Source organism: Trichosurus vulpecula, chromosome 9 (assembly GCF_011100635.1).
Source record: "Trichosurus vulpecula isolate mTriVul1 chromosome 9, mTriVul1.pri, whole genome shotgun sequence".
Lineage (NCBI taxonomy): Eukaryota > Metazoa > Chordata > Mammalia > Diprotodontia > Phalangeridae > Trichosurus > Trichosurus vulpecula.
This window is the reverse complement of record NC_050581.1, coordinates 115423725-115437150: the sequence shown is the minus strand read 5'-3', so window position 1 is coordinate 115437150 and position 13426 is coordinate 115423725. Positions and strand designations below refer to the sequence as shown.

General features: G+C 49.4%; 1 protein-coding gene across 1 annotated transcript in view; it reads right to left on the bottom strand.

Moving 5' to 3' along the window:
- The window catches only part of OBSCN (obscurin, cytoskeletal calmodulin and titin-interacting RhoGEF), a 330114-nt gene that overhangs the window by 293054 nt on the left and 23634 nt on the right, over positions 1-13426 (bottom strand). The window contains exons 3-7 of the mRNA XM_036739619.1: positions 7642-7911; positions 7239-7499; positions 5207-5512; positions 3194-3460; positions 1085-1363 (exon numbers count right to left, since the gene is read on the bottom strand). Of these exons, the coding sequence (XP_036595514.1) occupies positions 1085-1363; positions 3194-3460; positions 5207-5512; positions 7239-7499; positions 7642-7911 (1383 nt within the window). The remainder of the gene's footprint in view (positions 1-1084; positions 1364-3193; positions 3461-5206; positions 5513-7238; positions 7500-7641; positions 7912-13426) is intronic.

Below are 13426 nucleotides of genomic sequence, written 5' to 3'. Positions count from 1 at the left end.
TTTAGAAAATGATTCTTTAGGATGCCTGGACATTTTGAGACTATTCTGTTTGACGAAGCAAACTGTTTCCTGAACTATTCTCCAAAATTCTGAATTATTTTGGGGAGGATGAGACAATTGGAGTTAAGTAACTTGCCCAGGTTCATATAGCTAGTAAGTGTCAAGTGTGTGATCCGAGGCTGGATTTGAACTCAGGTCTGCCTGAGTCCAGGGCTGGTGCTCTAGCCACTGCCCCACCTAGGTGCCCCCAAAACTCTGAATTATTGGTCAAGCTCAACTGTGAAATTTTCTTTCTTAAAGAATCCTATAAAATATGACTTCAAGATGATCTGTATTCAAGAGATGCCTGAGGACAGGAAGAGACTGTCAGTTTGGACATTTCTCTAAGTGGAAATTATTTTAGTTAATAAAATGGCTTCTGATTAGGCCTGTGCCCCAAATACAGGCCACCGTGTTCTCTCTTGGACCCTAAATCTCTGGGCAGCTAGGCGGTGCAGTGGACATAGCGGTTGAGCCTGGAGTCGGACCTAAATTCAAGTCTGGCCTCAGAGACTGACCCTGGGCAAGTCACCTAAAAAACAACCTCTGTTTGCCTCAGTTTCCTCATTTGTAAAAACGAGTATAATAATAGCGCTTACCTCCCATGGTTGTGGTGAGGACCAAATGAGATAAAAATTGTAAATGCTTCGCACATAATAAGTGCTGTGTAAATGTTAGCTACTATTATTATGAAGTCCTCCCCATAAAAGCCAAATGAGGTAGGGAGATGGGATTATTAACCTCATCTTACAGAAGAGGAAACTGAGTCTCAGAGAGGAGGAATAACTTGCCTAAAACCTCCACCTCACCCAGCTACTACAAGTCTCCCAGCTGGGGTTCGACTCGGAGGCTCCTGACTCCAAGTCAGAGCTACATCCCTCAGGCCACAAACGCTTTGAAAGGTAGAATCCCTGCAGATGGGGAGGGTCTGCGCGGGGCAGGGGGTAGCGGGGAGGGCCCACACCTCAGAGGTCACTCTTGGAGGCCCTTCTGGCGTGGGGGAAGCCGTCCCCACGTGCCGCTCCCTCCCCGGCCCCGCGCGCACCTTGCACAGAGAGCTGGTAGGCGATGCGGTCCCCGGGACTGAGGCACTCGTAGAGACCCGCGTCATCCCGGGCCACATCGTGCACCCGAAGCACCCGCCGCTGCTCCGTGGCCTGCAGCTCATACTTGGGCCCGCTGGGCAGGGCCCGGCCGTCCTTCAGCCACGTCACGGCCGCAGCCTGGTCTGAGAGCTCGGCCAAGAGCTGGGCCTCCTCGTGCAGGCGGGCCGAGATCTTCTGCACGGCAGCCGCCGACTTGTTGGTGATGCGCACGGGGGCAGCTGGGAGAGCCGCCGGGGACAGAGAGACCGGCCGGGGTTGGGGGAGAGACAAAAGAGGGGCAGTTAGGAGGGGGAGCAGAGAGGAGGGGGCGGGGGGCGGGTCAGGGAGGAAGAGAAGGGGTGGGGGTAAAGAAGGGAAGGGGAAAGGGAGGGGAGGGGGACCAGGATGGGGAAGGGGAGGGAGGAAAGAAGAGAGGAAGGGAGGAAGGAAGGAGAGAAGAGAGAGAGGAAGAGAAGTGGGAAGGAAGGGAAGGGAAAAGGGGGGGAACAGGATGGGGAAGGGGAGGGAGGAAAGAAGAGAGGAAGGGAGGAAGGAAGGAGAGAAGAGAGAGAGGAAGGAAGGAGAGAAGAGAGAGAGGAAGGAAGGAGAGAAGAGAGAGAGGAAGAGAAGTGGGAAGGAAGGGAAGGGAAAAGGGGGGGAACAGCACGGGGAAGGGGAGGGAGGAAAGAAGAGAGGAAGGGAGGAAGGAAAGAGAAAAGAGAGGGAGGAAGAGAAGTGGGAAGGAAGGGAAGGGAAAAGGGAGGTGGGGGAACAGGATGGGGAAGGGGAGGGAGGGTGAGAGGAAAGAGGGAAGAAGGAAGGGAGGAAGGAAGGAGAGAAGAGAGAGAGGAAGAGAAGTGGGAAGGAAGGGAAGGGAAAAGGGGGGGGAACAGCACGGGGAAGGGGAGGGAGGAAAGAAAAGAGGAAGGGAGGAAGGAAAGAGAAAAGAGAGGGAGGAAGAGAAGGGGGAGGGAAGGGAAGAAGAAAGGAAGGGGAAGGGGGCAGAGAATGGGGAAAAGGAGGGAGGAAAGGGAGGAAGGAGGAAGGGAGAGAGGGAGAGAGTAAAGAGGGAAGAAGGAAAGAAGGAGAGGAGAGAGGGAGGAAGAGAAGTGGGAAGGAAGGGAAGGGAAAAGGGAGGTGGGGGGAACAGGATGGGGAAGGGGAGGGAGGGTGAGAGGAAAGAGGGAAGAAGGAAGGGAGGAAGGAAGGAGAGAAGAGAGGGAGGAAGAGAAGGGGGAGGGGAGGGAAGGGAAGGGGAAAGAGAGGGGAAGGGGAAAGAGAATGGGGAAAAGGAGGGAGGAAAGAAGGGAGGAAGGAGGAAGGGAGGGAGGGAGAGAGTAAAGAGGGAAGAAGGAAGGAAGGAGAGGAGAGAGGGAGGAAGAGGAGGAGGAAGGAAAGGGGAGAGAAAGGAAGGATTTGAGACAAACCATTATCTGGCTATAACTCCCTCTTCTTGTGCTTGTGAAATCAGCTTTTTGAGCCAAAGTGTAAGATACTTCTCTCAATGAAATTCAGTCTATTAGATTTGGCCTAAAGCCAGTGTTTGGTCATCTGCACATTTGATAAGCATTACACCTATGCCTATGAGACATCCTTCACCCTTTCCTCTCCCTCATGTCTCAAATCCAGTCTTGTCAGCTTTACATCAGTAATGTCTGTCATATACATCTGGTGATAATTCACATTTATATAGTGTTTTAAGATTAACAAAATGATTTCTTCAGAATGGTCTGTGGAAGCAAGTATTTTTACCCCCATTTTACAAATGAGAAAACTGAGCCTCGGAGAGTTTAAGTGACTTGCCCGAGGTCACACAGCTGGTAAATCAGGAGAGTGAGAATTCAAACCAGGGAAAACTCTGATTCCATATCCAGGGCCTTTTCTACTACAACACTTTGTATGTCCTCGGTCATCTAGGGCAGTATTCTTCACACAGTAGGCTCTTATATACTTTTGAATGAATGGATTTAAGCCCCAGGAGGGGCTCAGAAGGGACCCACAGTCCCTAGGCAGCAAATCTCCCTGAAGCCAGGTGTGTCTGTGTGTTAGGTAGGAGGTTGGAGGCCTACCTTTGACCTCCATCCGGATACTGCTCTCTATGCCATTAGCCACAAATTTGAGCTGGGCACCATCCAGGTTGGCAGGGACCGGGCTGATGGTCAGGGAGTGTTGGGTGCCTTTGCAACGAATCACATATATGTCACTGACCGGCAGGGCCCGCCCATCCAAGAACCACTCGCCAGAGGAAGCCACGGTGAGGTCCACAGTGAAAGTCACCTCACCACCAGCTACTGCCGCCACAGCTCGCAGGGGCGTCTTCACAGCCAGTTGGGGTTCTACAGAGAAATGAGAGGGACCATAGGTCAGTCCTGGGGAGGATCCCAGACCTGGGGTTCTGTGGACAAAAGGGCAACTAGGGGAAAGAAGAGAATTAATGTTCCTAGTGAGTAAGACTTGCCCTCACCCACCCTGCTTCCCCTACCCAATCTCAGCTAATTTATGTCCTTCTGCAACCTTCAAAACCTAGATCCAAGCCAACACTGCCCCCCATGGGGTCCGTGAATAGAATTCAGGGGGCCTGTGAACTTCGATGGGGAAAAAAATTATCTCTATGTACTTAATTACTAACCCCTAACTCAAAATTTAGCATTTCCTTCCATTATGAATATAGGCATCAAAACTGGATTCTGAGAAGGTATCCACAGGTTTCACCAGACTGTCAAGGGGGTCCAGGACACAGAAAAAGCGAAGAAGCCAAGATCTAAAACATGCCAGCTCTGTAATGGACCCAAGAAGGCTAAAGTCACCCTCCAAGTGGTCTCCCAGGGCAGGAAGCGCCCCGCGATCCCTCCATCACAAACAGAGCTTCTGTCATAGAACATCAGAGAGTTGCCCTGAGCAAATCAGAGAATCCTAGCATTGGAAAGAAGGCAGGGGCCCCTGGGGCCATCCAAAGAGCCAGAGCACCTTCTACAACAGCCCTGACAAGGGGCCCTACACCATTTGTTTGAAGACCTACAATGATGAGAAACTCCCTACCTCCTGGGGAGGCTGATTCCACTTTTAGACCGTTCTAATGGTTAACAAGTTTTCCTTATGTACAAAATAATGATAGCTAGCATTCATTTAGTGACTGCCATGTGCCAGGCACTGTACTAACTGCTTTACACATTATCTCATTTAATCCTCACAACAAAGCTGGGACACAGGTACTGTTATTATCCCCGTTTTACAGTGAAGGAAACTGAGACAAACAGAGGCTAAGTGACTTGCCCAGGGTCATGCAGTTAGTAACTGTCAGAAGCTGGATCTTCCCGACTCTGGATCCAATTTTTCAATATAACAAACTTTCAAATATTTGAAGATAGCACACATGCCCTCCCAATTCCTCTCTTCTCCACAACTTTCTGAAGTCCAGTTCTGTCCCCCAGCCTGTATCACCTTCCAAGGAAACAAGTCCCCCAAAGAGCCTTGTGCCAGAAGAAATGCATCCTGGGACTAGGCCCCCAAGTCCCTTCTTACAAACCCAATGGGAACCAGTGAACAAGCTTTGAGAAACTCCGGGCCCTCCTGGAGTGTCTAGGCACAGTCTCTGTTCCTTCTCAGCCAGACTCTGGCTTCCCTGATGGAGAAGGCTACCCCTTGTCCTCCTATCTCACCTCATTGAGGGGGTAGAGCTGCCTGTGCCCAGAGTACCTGGCAGATTTCCAGGATGCCATGGGAGTGGGTGGGAAGAACTTGTAGGGCCTGGAGGCACCTGGTATGTATGATGTATGTCATTGGGGGCAGGGAGAAGCAGGGACCAAGAAAGGAACAAAAACATGCTGATAAGGCTTACAAGGCATGTTCATCATGATAGTCCTGTGAGATGGGCAGGCTAGGGATGATTATACTCATTTTACAGAGGAAGAAACTGACCCTCACAGCCATGAAGTGACTAGCCCAGGGTCACAGAGCCAGAATTTCAGGCCAGGTCTTTTGACTCCAAGTTCAATGCTCTTTCTGCTCCTCTGATCTGTCCTCAGCCTCCCCTCCCCTTCCCCCTTTGGCCTCATTCACAATGGGCCACCACAGTCCCTTACCCAGGTGGATGGTCCCTGGAAACTCGAGGTAGGGGCCCTGGCCAAAGCTGTTCACAGCTGCCACTCGGAACTGATAGTCTCCTGCCTCAAGCAGGCTGCTCACGGTCACCTCAAGCGTGGAAATTTGTTCTGTCTCATGGCACCGAGTCCACCTCTGGCTGCCCAGTCTCCTCTTCTCCACCAAGTAGCCGTCAATGGCAAAGGGCCGGTCTAGCAGTGGTGGGGACCACCCAAGAGTCACAGAACTGTCCGTTTTGGCCTTCACCACAGGTTCGGAGGGGGCTTGTGGAGGAGGCTTCCTGGCGACTGGAGGGAGGAGCATCCATACACACACATAGGGAAGAAAGGGGAATGTGTAAAGAGGAGTCATTTCTGGGAAACCCCCAGCCCACAACCTCCTACACTTGGTCCAGAGACCAAGACGGGGGGCCCTTCTTACAGCTTGGGAATTCCCATGGGGTGTTTCTGTGATTGGAAAGAAGTTGGGAATCCAAGAATCTCGGAGTTGGATCTGCCAACCACTGGGTCCAAACCACCAATGAGCAAGAATCTTCTCTATAGCTTCCCCAAGGGGCCTTCAGTTTATGCATGAATACCTCCATGGATAGGGAGTTCACTACCTCCTAAGCCAGCCAGCCCATTCCACTGCTGGACTGATCTCACAATTAGGAAGTTCTTCTATCACCCCCAAATCCTTCTCTTTATGATGTCCACTTGCTGGCCCTAGTTCTGTCTTCTGGGACCACACAGAATGAATCAGCTTCCTCTTCTATATGACAAACCTTCCTTCTATATGACAGACTTTCCTCCTTTTAAGACAAAGGAGATTGAAGCCCAGAGGGTCAGAATCGAGATTAGAACCCAGGTATCCTTACTACCACATCTATGCCTTTTCCACTAAACCAGGGATGGAGAACCTGCAGCCTCGAGGCCAAAGGGCCACACTTGAGGACCTAGAAGGCCACATGTGGCCTCAAGGCTACAGGTTCCCCACCCCTGCACCAAACTGAGCTATCCCCAGGTACTCTCATGCTGCCCTGCTGAGTGGTCCCTAACATTTTAGTGTGGGTAAGCTTAATATATGCTTCTTCCCAAAGGGAACATGGAGAGGCCAATGCCATGAACCAATGCCAGAATGGTGGCATCAAGGACCATGAGAAGCCAGTATACAAATCTAAAGAGGTAATTTAGTATAGTAGGAATAATACAGCGCTTGTCATCAAGAGAACTAGGCTTAAATCCCAGATCTGACTCTCACTACTATGTGCCTCTGACTGAATCACTTTCTGAGCTTGTTTTATCTGTAAAATGAGGCTAACAGCCCAGGAGACTGTGTCCTTCACAGGGCTGTTGGGAGATAAACTCTTTGTTTACCTCTTTGTAATAGGGGTCATTAAGTTAGGATTGGAGGCACCACAACAACCAGGCAGGTGGCCAGGTCAGGTTGTCAGTGTGTGGGACTGATCACGTCTGTCCCAGGAAAGAGAAGGAAAGACGAATGGTGGGAGCTATAGGACCATAGGACCTGGGGTCAGATGGAGAGGATCACAGGTTTAGAGCTAGAAGGCACAATCTAGCCCAATCTCATTTTACAGATAAGGAAATTGAGGTATAAAGCAGGTAATAGAAGGCAGGATTTGAACCCAAGTCCTCTGCTCCAAAGCCAGTGTTTTTCCCACGTGTCACTTGGCCATTGAGGGCTGGAGATGACCCTTAAACTCCATTGAGTCCAAACCCCTCACTTCAGATGGGGAAAATTGAGAGTCACTCACCCAGGGTCTCCGAGAGAGCAAGTGGCAGAGCTAGGACTCTGTTTGAACCTAGTCTTCCCATTCCAGAACTTTTTCTACCATAGCGGGCTTCTGAGATCAGTGTCCAGAAAAATCTAACACTCCAGATGATCCCCAAGAACAAAGCCCAAATACGAAGTTTTTCATTTTGGCTTCAGGACCCATTTTAGTCCAGGATACCTGGATTCCACTCTCTCCCCACCTCTCCCCCACCCGTCTAAGGTCCCAACTCCAGGCCTCACCAGACACAATGAACTGGGTTGAGGTCCTGCACTCGCCGGCCAGGAACGCAATCTCCCCAGCATCTTCCTGGTGGCACTGTCTGATGGTCAGTGCGTGGCAAGTGCCTGTGGAAGTGATCGTCATGCGGTCCCCAGCCTTGACCTCCTCCTGGTTCCTCAGCCATCGGATGGGGTCAGCCGGCGCTGCCAGCTCCACGCAGAAGATGGCCGTGTCCCCAGTCAGTACCATGGTCTTCCTTGGGAGCTTCTTGGTGATGTTGCCTGGAGGGAGCAATCAGGGATCAGGGGAGAGAGCAGAGCATTAGGAGCTTGCTGCCCACTTTCTTGGAGGCCCCAAACACCCAACGAGCACTAGGAGCCCCCAGGGCAGCCCCAGCCCCTGCCCCAGCACGTGTGGACCTGCCTTGGACAGAGAGCTCAGCGATGGTCCTGCTGCCCTCCTTCATCTCACAGATGTAGACGGCATCATCATCCGTGGTGACGTTCTGCACAGTCAGCCGACGCCATGTGCCTTCCTCCTCGATGTTGTACTTCTTGCTTTGCCGCAGTCTGGTCTCCTCCTTATACCAAGAGGCCTCGGTGGCGGGCAGGGGCACCTCGCACTGGAATGTGGCGGTTTCCTTCTCCCGGACTTCCAGATCTTGCAGCTTCTTCTTGAAGGGTATGGTGGGCTCTGGGGGGCATGGGGGTAGGTGGAGGGAAAGAGAAGAAAGAACAATTAGTTAAGAGACAGACCCTGACGCTGAGACACGAAGAGGGAAGCAGGGGCAAGGGAAATGTCCAGAAACTGACAAACTTGGGAGAAATGAGGGGAAGAGACGGACACAAAATGAGGGGAGGGAGTGACACCCAGAAACTGGAAGATGGGGAAGGGAGGAGGGAAATATTCTGAGGAGGGGTGTGGTGGGGGCTGGGAGGGGCAGTAAGACCAGAATTGAAGGGAAGAAGACAGTTGGTTAAGAGAAATCCTTAGAACCTAAGAGACAGAAGGAAGGAATGAAGCAGGGAAGAAAGGAAGGAAGGAAGGAAGGAAGGAAGGAAGGAAGGAAGGAAGGAAGGAAGGAAGGAAGAAAGAAAGGAAGGAGGGAAGGAAGGAAGAAGGAAGGGAGAAAAGGAGGGAGGAGATGGAGAGAGAGGTAGGGAGGAAAAAGGAGAGAGGGAGAAAAGAAGGGAGGTAGGGAAGAAGGAAAAGATGGAGGAAGTGGAGAGGAAGGAAGGGAGGAAGGGAGGAAGGAAGGAAGGATGGAAAGAAGAATTTATTAAGGGCCTACTATGTGCCAGGCACTGTGGTAAATGATTTTCAAACATCTCATTTTATCCTCATAACAACCCTGGGAGGTAGGTGTTATTATCATCCCCATTTTTCAGCTGAGACAGGAAAAAATGTGTGACCTTCCCCACCCTGGTCCTCAGTTTCTTGTTCTGTAAAACAAAGTGGGTTGGACTAGATGACCTCTCTGGGTCCTTCCAGCTCTAATGGTCTGTGGTTCTCTCTCTGTCTCTCTCTCTCTGTCTCTCTCTCTCTGCCTCTCTCTCTTTCTCGTTCTCTCTCTCTCCCCCCCCTCCCCTCTGAGTGAATCATTAGTGCTAAACCCAGCTGATGATGGTATTTGGGGAGTTACTGTGTTCAAACAGACTCATCCACAGTGTTAGGAATCTGACACATAGAGAGTGAAAAATGGGAAAAGTGCCTAGTGACTGAAGCAGGGAGGGGAGGCCCTAGGGGGATGGATGGTGTGAAATGCCTGGAGCCTCTGAAAGGATGGGGGAGACCCCCAGTGAAGGGAGAGAAGAGGAGGAGAGAAGACACTCTCAAAGTCCAAGGGCTCTAGAGTAAGACAGACAGGTGACAGGTTTGGGGGGATAAAGATGGTGGTCAGAGACGTCCTGAGCCTGAGAGGAGGGAGATAAGGCGGGGAGAGAAATCTGAGACTGAAAGCAGTGGGGAGGGGAGGCACAGAAACACGAGGAGAAATGCTCAGAATGGAAGATACAGGAAAGATCTGCACATACAGAGAGACATCTGGGAAAGCAATGTTGGAGACACTCAGACACTGAAAGGGGAAGTGGAGAAGGGACAGAGGGAGCAACAGCTGCTGAGAGAAGTTCTCAGATCCTGAGAGATTAGGGGAGACATAGAGGGAGGCAGGGAAGGGATGAGAAGAGAGACGCCCAGAGACAGGAGGAGATAAGGGAGAGATCCATACAGTGAGAGATAGAGGAAAGATAAACTGAAAATGGGAGTAGGGCAAAGAAAGAGGTGGGGAGATGCCTAAATCCCAAGAGACTAAGGAGAGATAAGAGAGAAGCAGTCACACAGATTGAGAAAGGGGAGATAATAGGTTGGGGAGAGATACCCAGAGACTGAGGGAAGCTGGTAGAAGGAGACACGTCCAGAGCCTGAGAGACACGGGATGAGGGATAAAGGAGAAATAGATACCAACAAAATGAAAGGAGAGATATGAGGGGAAGAGATTTCCAGAGACTAGAAGGGTAGAGAGATAGGGAGAAGAAGAAAGAAAAGGGGAGAGATGTGGTTGGAGAATTGGTCTGAGCCTAAGAGACCATAAGAGGAGAGATACCCAGAGATTAAAAAGACAGATCAGCTAAGAGGAGAGGGAAAGATTAGGGAAGAGGAGGGGATGGTGAGAGAGAGCCTCAGTAAGTGATATTGAAGAGAGATAGATGGTGAGACAGACAATGCCCAAATGATAGAGAAAGGACACCCCCAGAGACTCTGAGAAAAATGAGGATGCAGATAGGACAGAAGAAGACAATCTAACAGGGCAGCAGTGGGGGTGAGAGGGCAGCAGGGTGGTGGACGTTGGACTGGAGGAGGATGAAAAAGCAGAGCAGGTGGGCTAGAACCACTTCTGCTGGTCGAAGTCCATATCCCTGGCTCCCAAGGGAATGTCCTTCCTCCCTTGACCACCCAGGCCCACAGAGACCTTCCCTCTTCTGATCTCCCATAGGACTTGCCGTCCATGGCCCACACTCTGGCTCTTCCACTGGCACGATCCACTTTGGGACCTCCTTTCCCCTGATTCATCATGAGCTCTTCCAGGGCAGCAATCCAGTGTCCTCCCCTCCTTCTCCTTCCCCCTCAAACAGGGACAACTCAGAAAAGGGTCTGTGAACTAATCAGTGGATTTACTTCCATCCTCAGTTGAATGACCTTTCAATATCTTTGTTTGTTTGTTTGTTTGTTTTGGAGGGGAGACGGCAGGGCAATTAGGATTAAGTGACTTGCCCAAGGTCACACAGCTAGTAAGTATGTCAAGTGTCTGAGGCCAGATTTGAACTCAGGTCCTCCTGACTCCAGGGCTGGTGCTCTACTCACTGTGCCACCCAGCAGCCCCTGACCTTTTAATTTCTTTCTCTTTGAGCCCCAAGGGGCGCTATCTCCCAACTTATTTCTGAGGCTCTCTCCCAGCTCCTTGCACCCACAAACACAAATGCCACCCTTGTTCAGGCCCTCAGAGAATCCCAGGGCTTGTAGAAACCTCAGAAGCCATCAAAGTCAACCCTTAATGATACAATAATCTATTCTGCAACATCCCTACCAGGTGGTTGTCCAGCCCTTGCCTGAAGACCTCCACAAGAGAACTCCCTCCCTCCAGAAGCAGCCCTTTCTACATTGGGCCAGGTCTAATTGTGAGGATGATTCTCTTTCTTTCAAGCTGAAACCCACCTCTCCACAGTCCCCTCTCCCCCCTTTTGCTTTTAGTCCTGCCTTCTGGGACCCAGAAGAGCAAATCTGAGTCCTCTTCCACAGGACAGGCCTTCACACACTTGAACCCAACCATCATCTCATCAGGCTGCCTGGGGAATCATAGCAACCTAAATGTCTCATCAATCCATCCAGCATGTGCTGACTGACTAATCTTCTTATAGCACCGATCCATTAAAATCTTCATTCCTTTCCCTCTCACCTCCTACTCCCTATTGATTCAAGTATAGCTGTTGATCCTGGCATTCAAAGCCCTCCACAATCTGGTGCCATCTTTCCTTCCTCATATCACTTTTCTTCAAAGAATCTATGTTTCCAATCACTCTGGGCAGTTCTCCATTCCTTGTTATGACCTTTCTCACCTCCAGGCCTTTTCTTGGAAGGTACTCCACCTCCTGAAACTCTTCCAAGAAATCCCTCCCTGGTGGCCAACCCTGCTATAATGAGCATTATTTAATATGATCCTCAGACAACGCCCACATAAGCCATCCTTATCTCTCAAGGCTTACTCAGATTTGGTAGATTTTGTGCTCAGCAAGCAGGGCCTTCTGGGGCCCAAGCTCATCTCCAGGCCCCAGTGAGGCATCAAAGGAGGAGATGGAGCTGAATAGTGGTCTCCTCAAACAATGGGTCTTTGAGTTTGTCTGCTCCCTTTCCTGCTAAGTGCTGGATGACCAAAAGTATGTTGAAAGTTGCCTGTTGGTTAGAAGTATCTAGAAAGTGGATTCCAAATTCTCTGCAGAAAGACATTGACTGCCATAGCTGGTTGAGCCCAACACATCAGCATAATCTATGCCATTGCCTCCTTTGACTCCAAGACCCACGCTTCACATAGGGAGCAATTCAGCTGCCTTTCTGAGCCATTCTAGGGACACCTACAAAGTCAGAAGCAGGATTACTCATTCATGGATGAGAGATTCACACTCCAGAAAGATCTCAACGGGCTAGAATAGCAAGCTGGAGTTAAACAGATGGGAAGGAAAAAAAGAAAAGAACAGGATTCAGTAGGAAGAATATTGAGCCTAAAGTCAGAAGACCTGGATTCAGATTCTGTCTCTGACACGTACTAGTTAGGTGACCACAACAAGCCCCTTCTTTTCTCTTAGACATCGCTTCCTCCTCTGTGAAGTGATAATACTTAACCTACTTATCTTCATGAGCCTTAAGGAGCTGTAGAAATTAGAGTTCTTATTATAAATGCTAAATCCTGCTCTCAGAACCAAAAAATCAATTACAGAAGGAGTAGCTGGAGGACATGTATCTTAAAAAAAAATAAGTGAAAAAGACTTGGGGGTTCAAGTAGACCTCAAGCTCACTACGAGTCAGATGTGTATCTTGGCAGCCAAAAGAGCTCATGCTAGTCTGGTAGTCTTTTGTCTTGATCAGACTGAATCCAGAGTGCCATATTCAGTTAGGAATGCCACATTTTAGGAAGCATATTGACAAGCCAGAGGTAGATGACCAGGATTAAGAGAGGATTTGGTACCATTCTAAGAAAACATTGTTTGAAGGAACTGGGAATATTTAACCTGAAGAAAAGATGACCAGAAGAAGGGGCTGTTATCACTATCTTCAAGTATTTTAAGGAACTATTGTGTAAAAAAAGAATCAGACTTTTTTCCGAAATAAGAATCAAACAGTAGAAATGTCAGCTGGGTGGTAGATTCAGTGAATAGAGCACTGGCCTTACAGTAATAAAAATCTGAGTTCAAATCCTGATTCAGACACTAACTGTGTGACCCTGGACAACTCCTTTAATCTCCCCCTGCCTCAGTTTCCCCATCTGTCAAGTAGGGATAATAATAACACCTACCTCGCAGGGTTGTTATGAGGTCCAAAGGAGTTGTATGTGAAGCATTTTGTAAACCTTAAAGTATTATATAAGTATCAACTATTATGTTAGCTATGAAATTACAGAAAGACTTCTTTCAGCTCAGAGTAAAGGGAACTTACTTATTAGAGCTGCCCAATCATGAAAATAACTACATCAAGGAAGTAATGAGTTCTCCACCACAGTAATTAATTGTTTTAAAAATTCTTATTGATTGCGCTTTTGCATCGGACCTCTACCAGTTGGCTTCTCCAATGGTCTTTAATTTTTTTTCCCTTCACATTTGGACAAGGCTGGGCAGTTTTCTCTCTTCCACCATAAGCAAACCTACTTCCAAGTCCCTCCATCCCTTTACCACAGCCTCTGTTCTTCCCTCCCTTCCAAATTCCACCTAAAATCAATTCCCCTCCACCAGGAAGTTTTCCCAGACTACTAAACCCACTGGGTACCAATCATACCATTAGCTTCCCCATAGTCTTATGGTTGAGGCTTTTACAGCCTATCAGGAATGACATAATCACAGGGAGGGGGGGGTGAGGGGAACTGGCCTAGGTGTCAGCTTGGATCACTGATTTTGAGGTGTCCTGAACTTTTCCATGTACTTGCTTGTATTTCTTTGTTTATCTC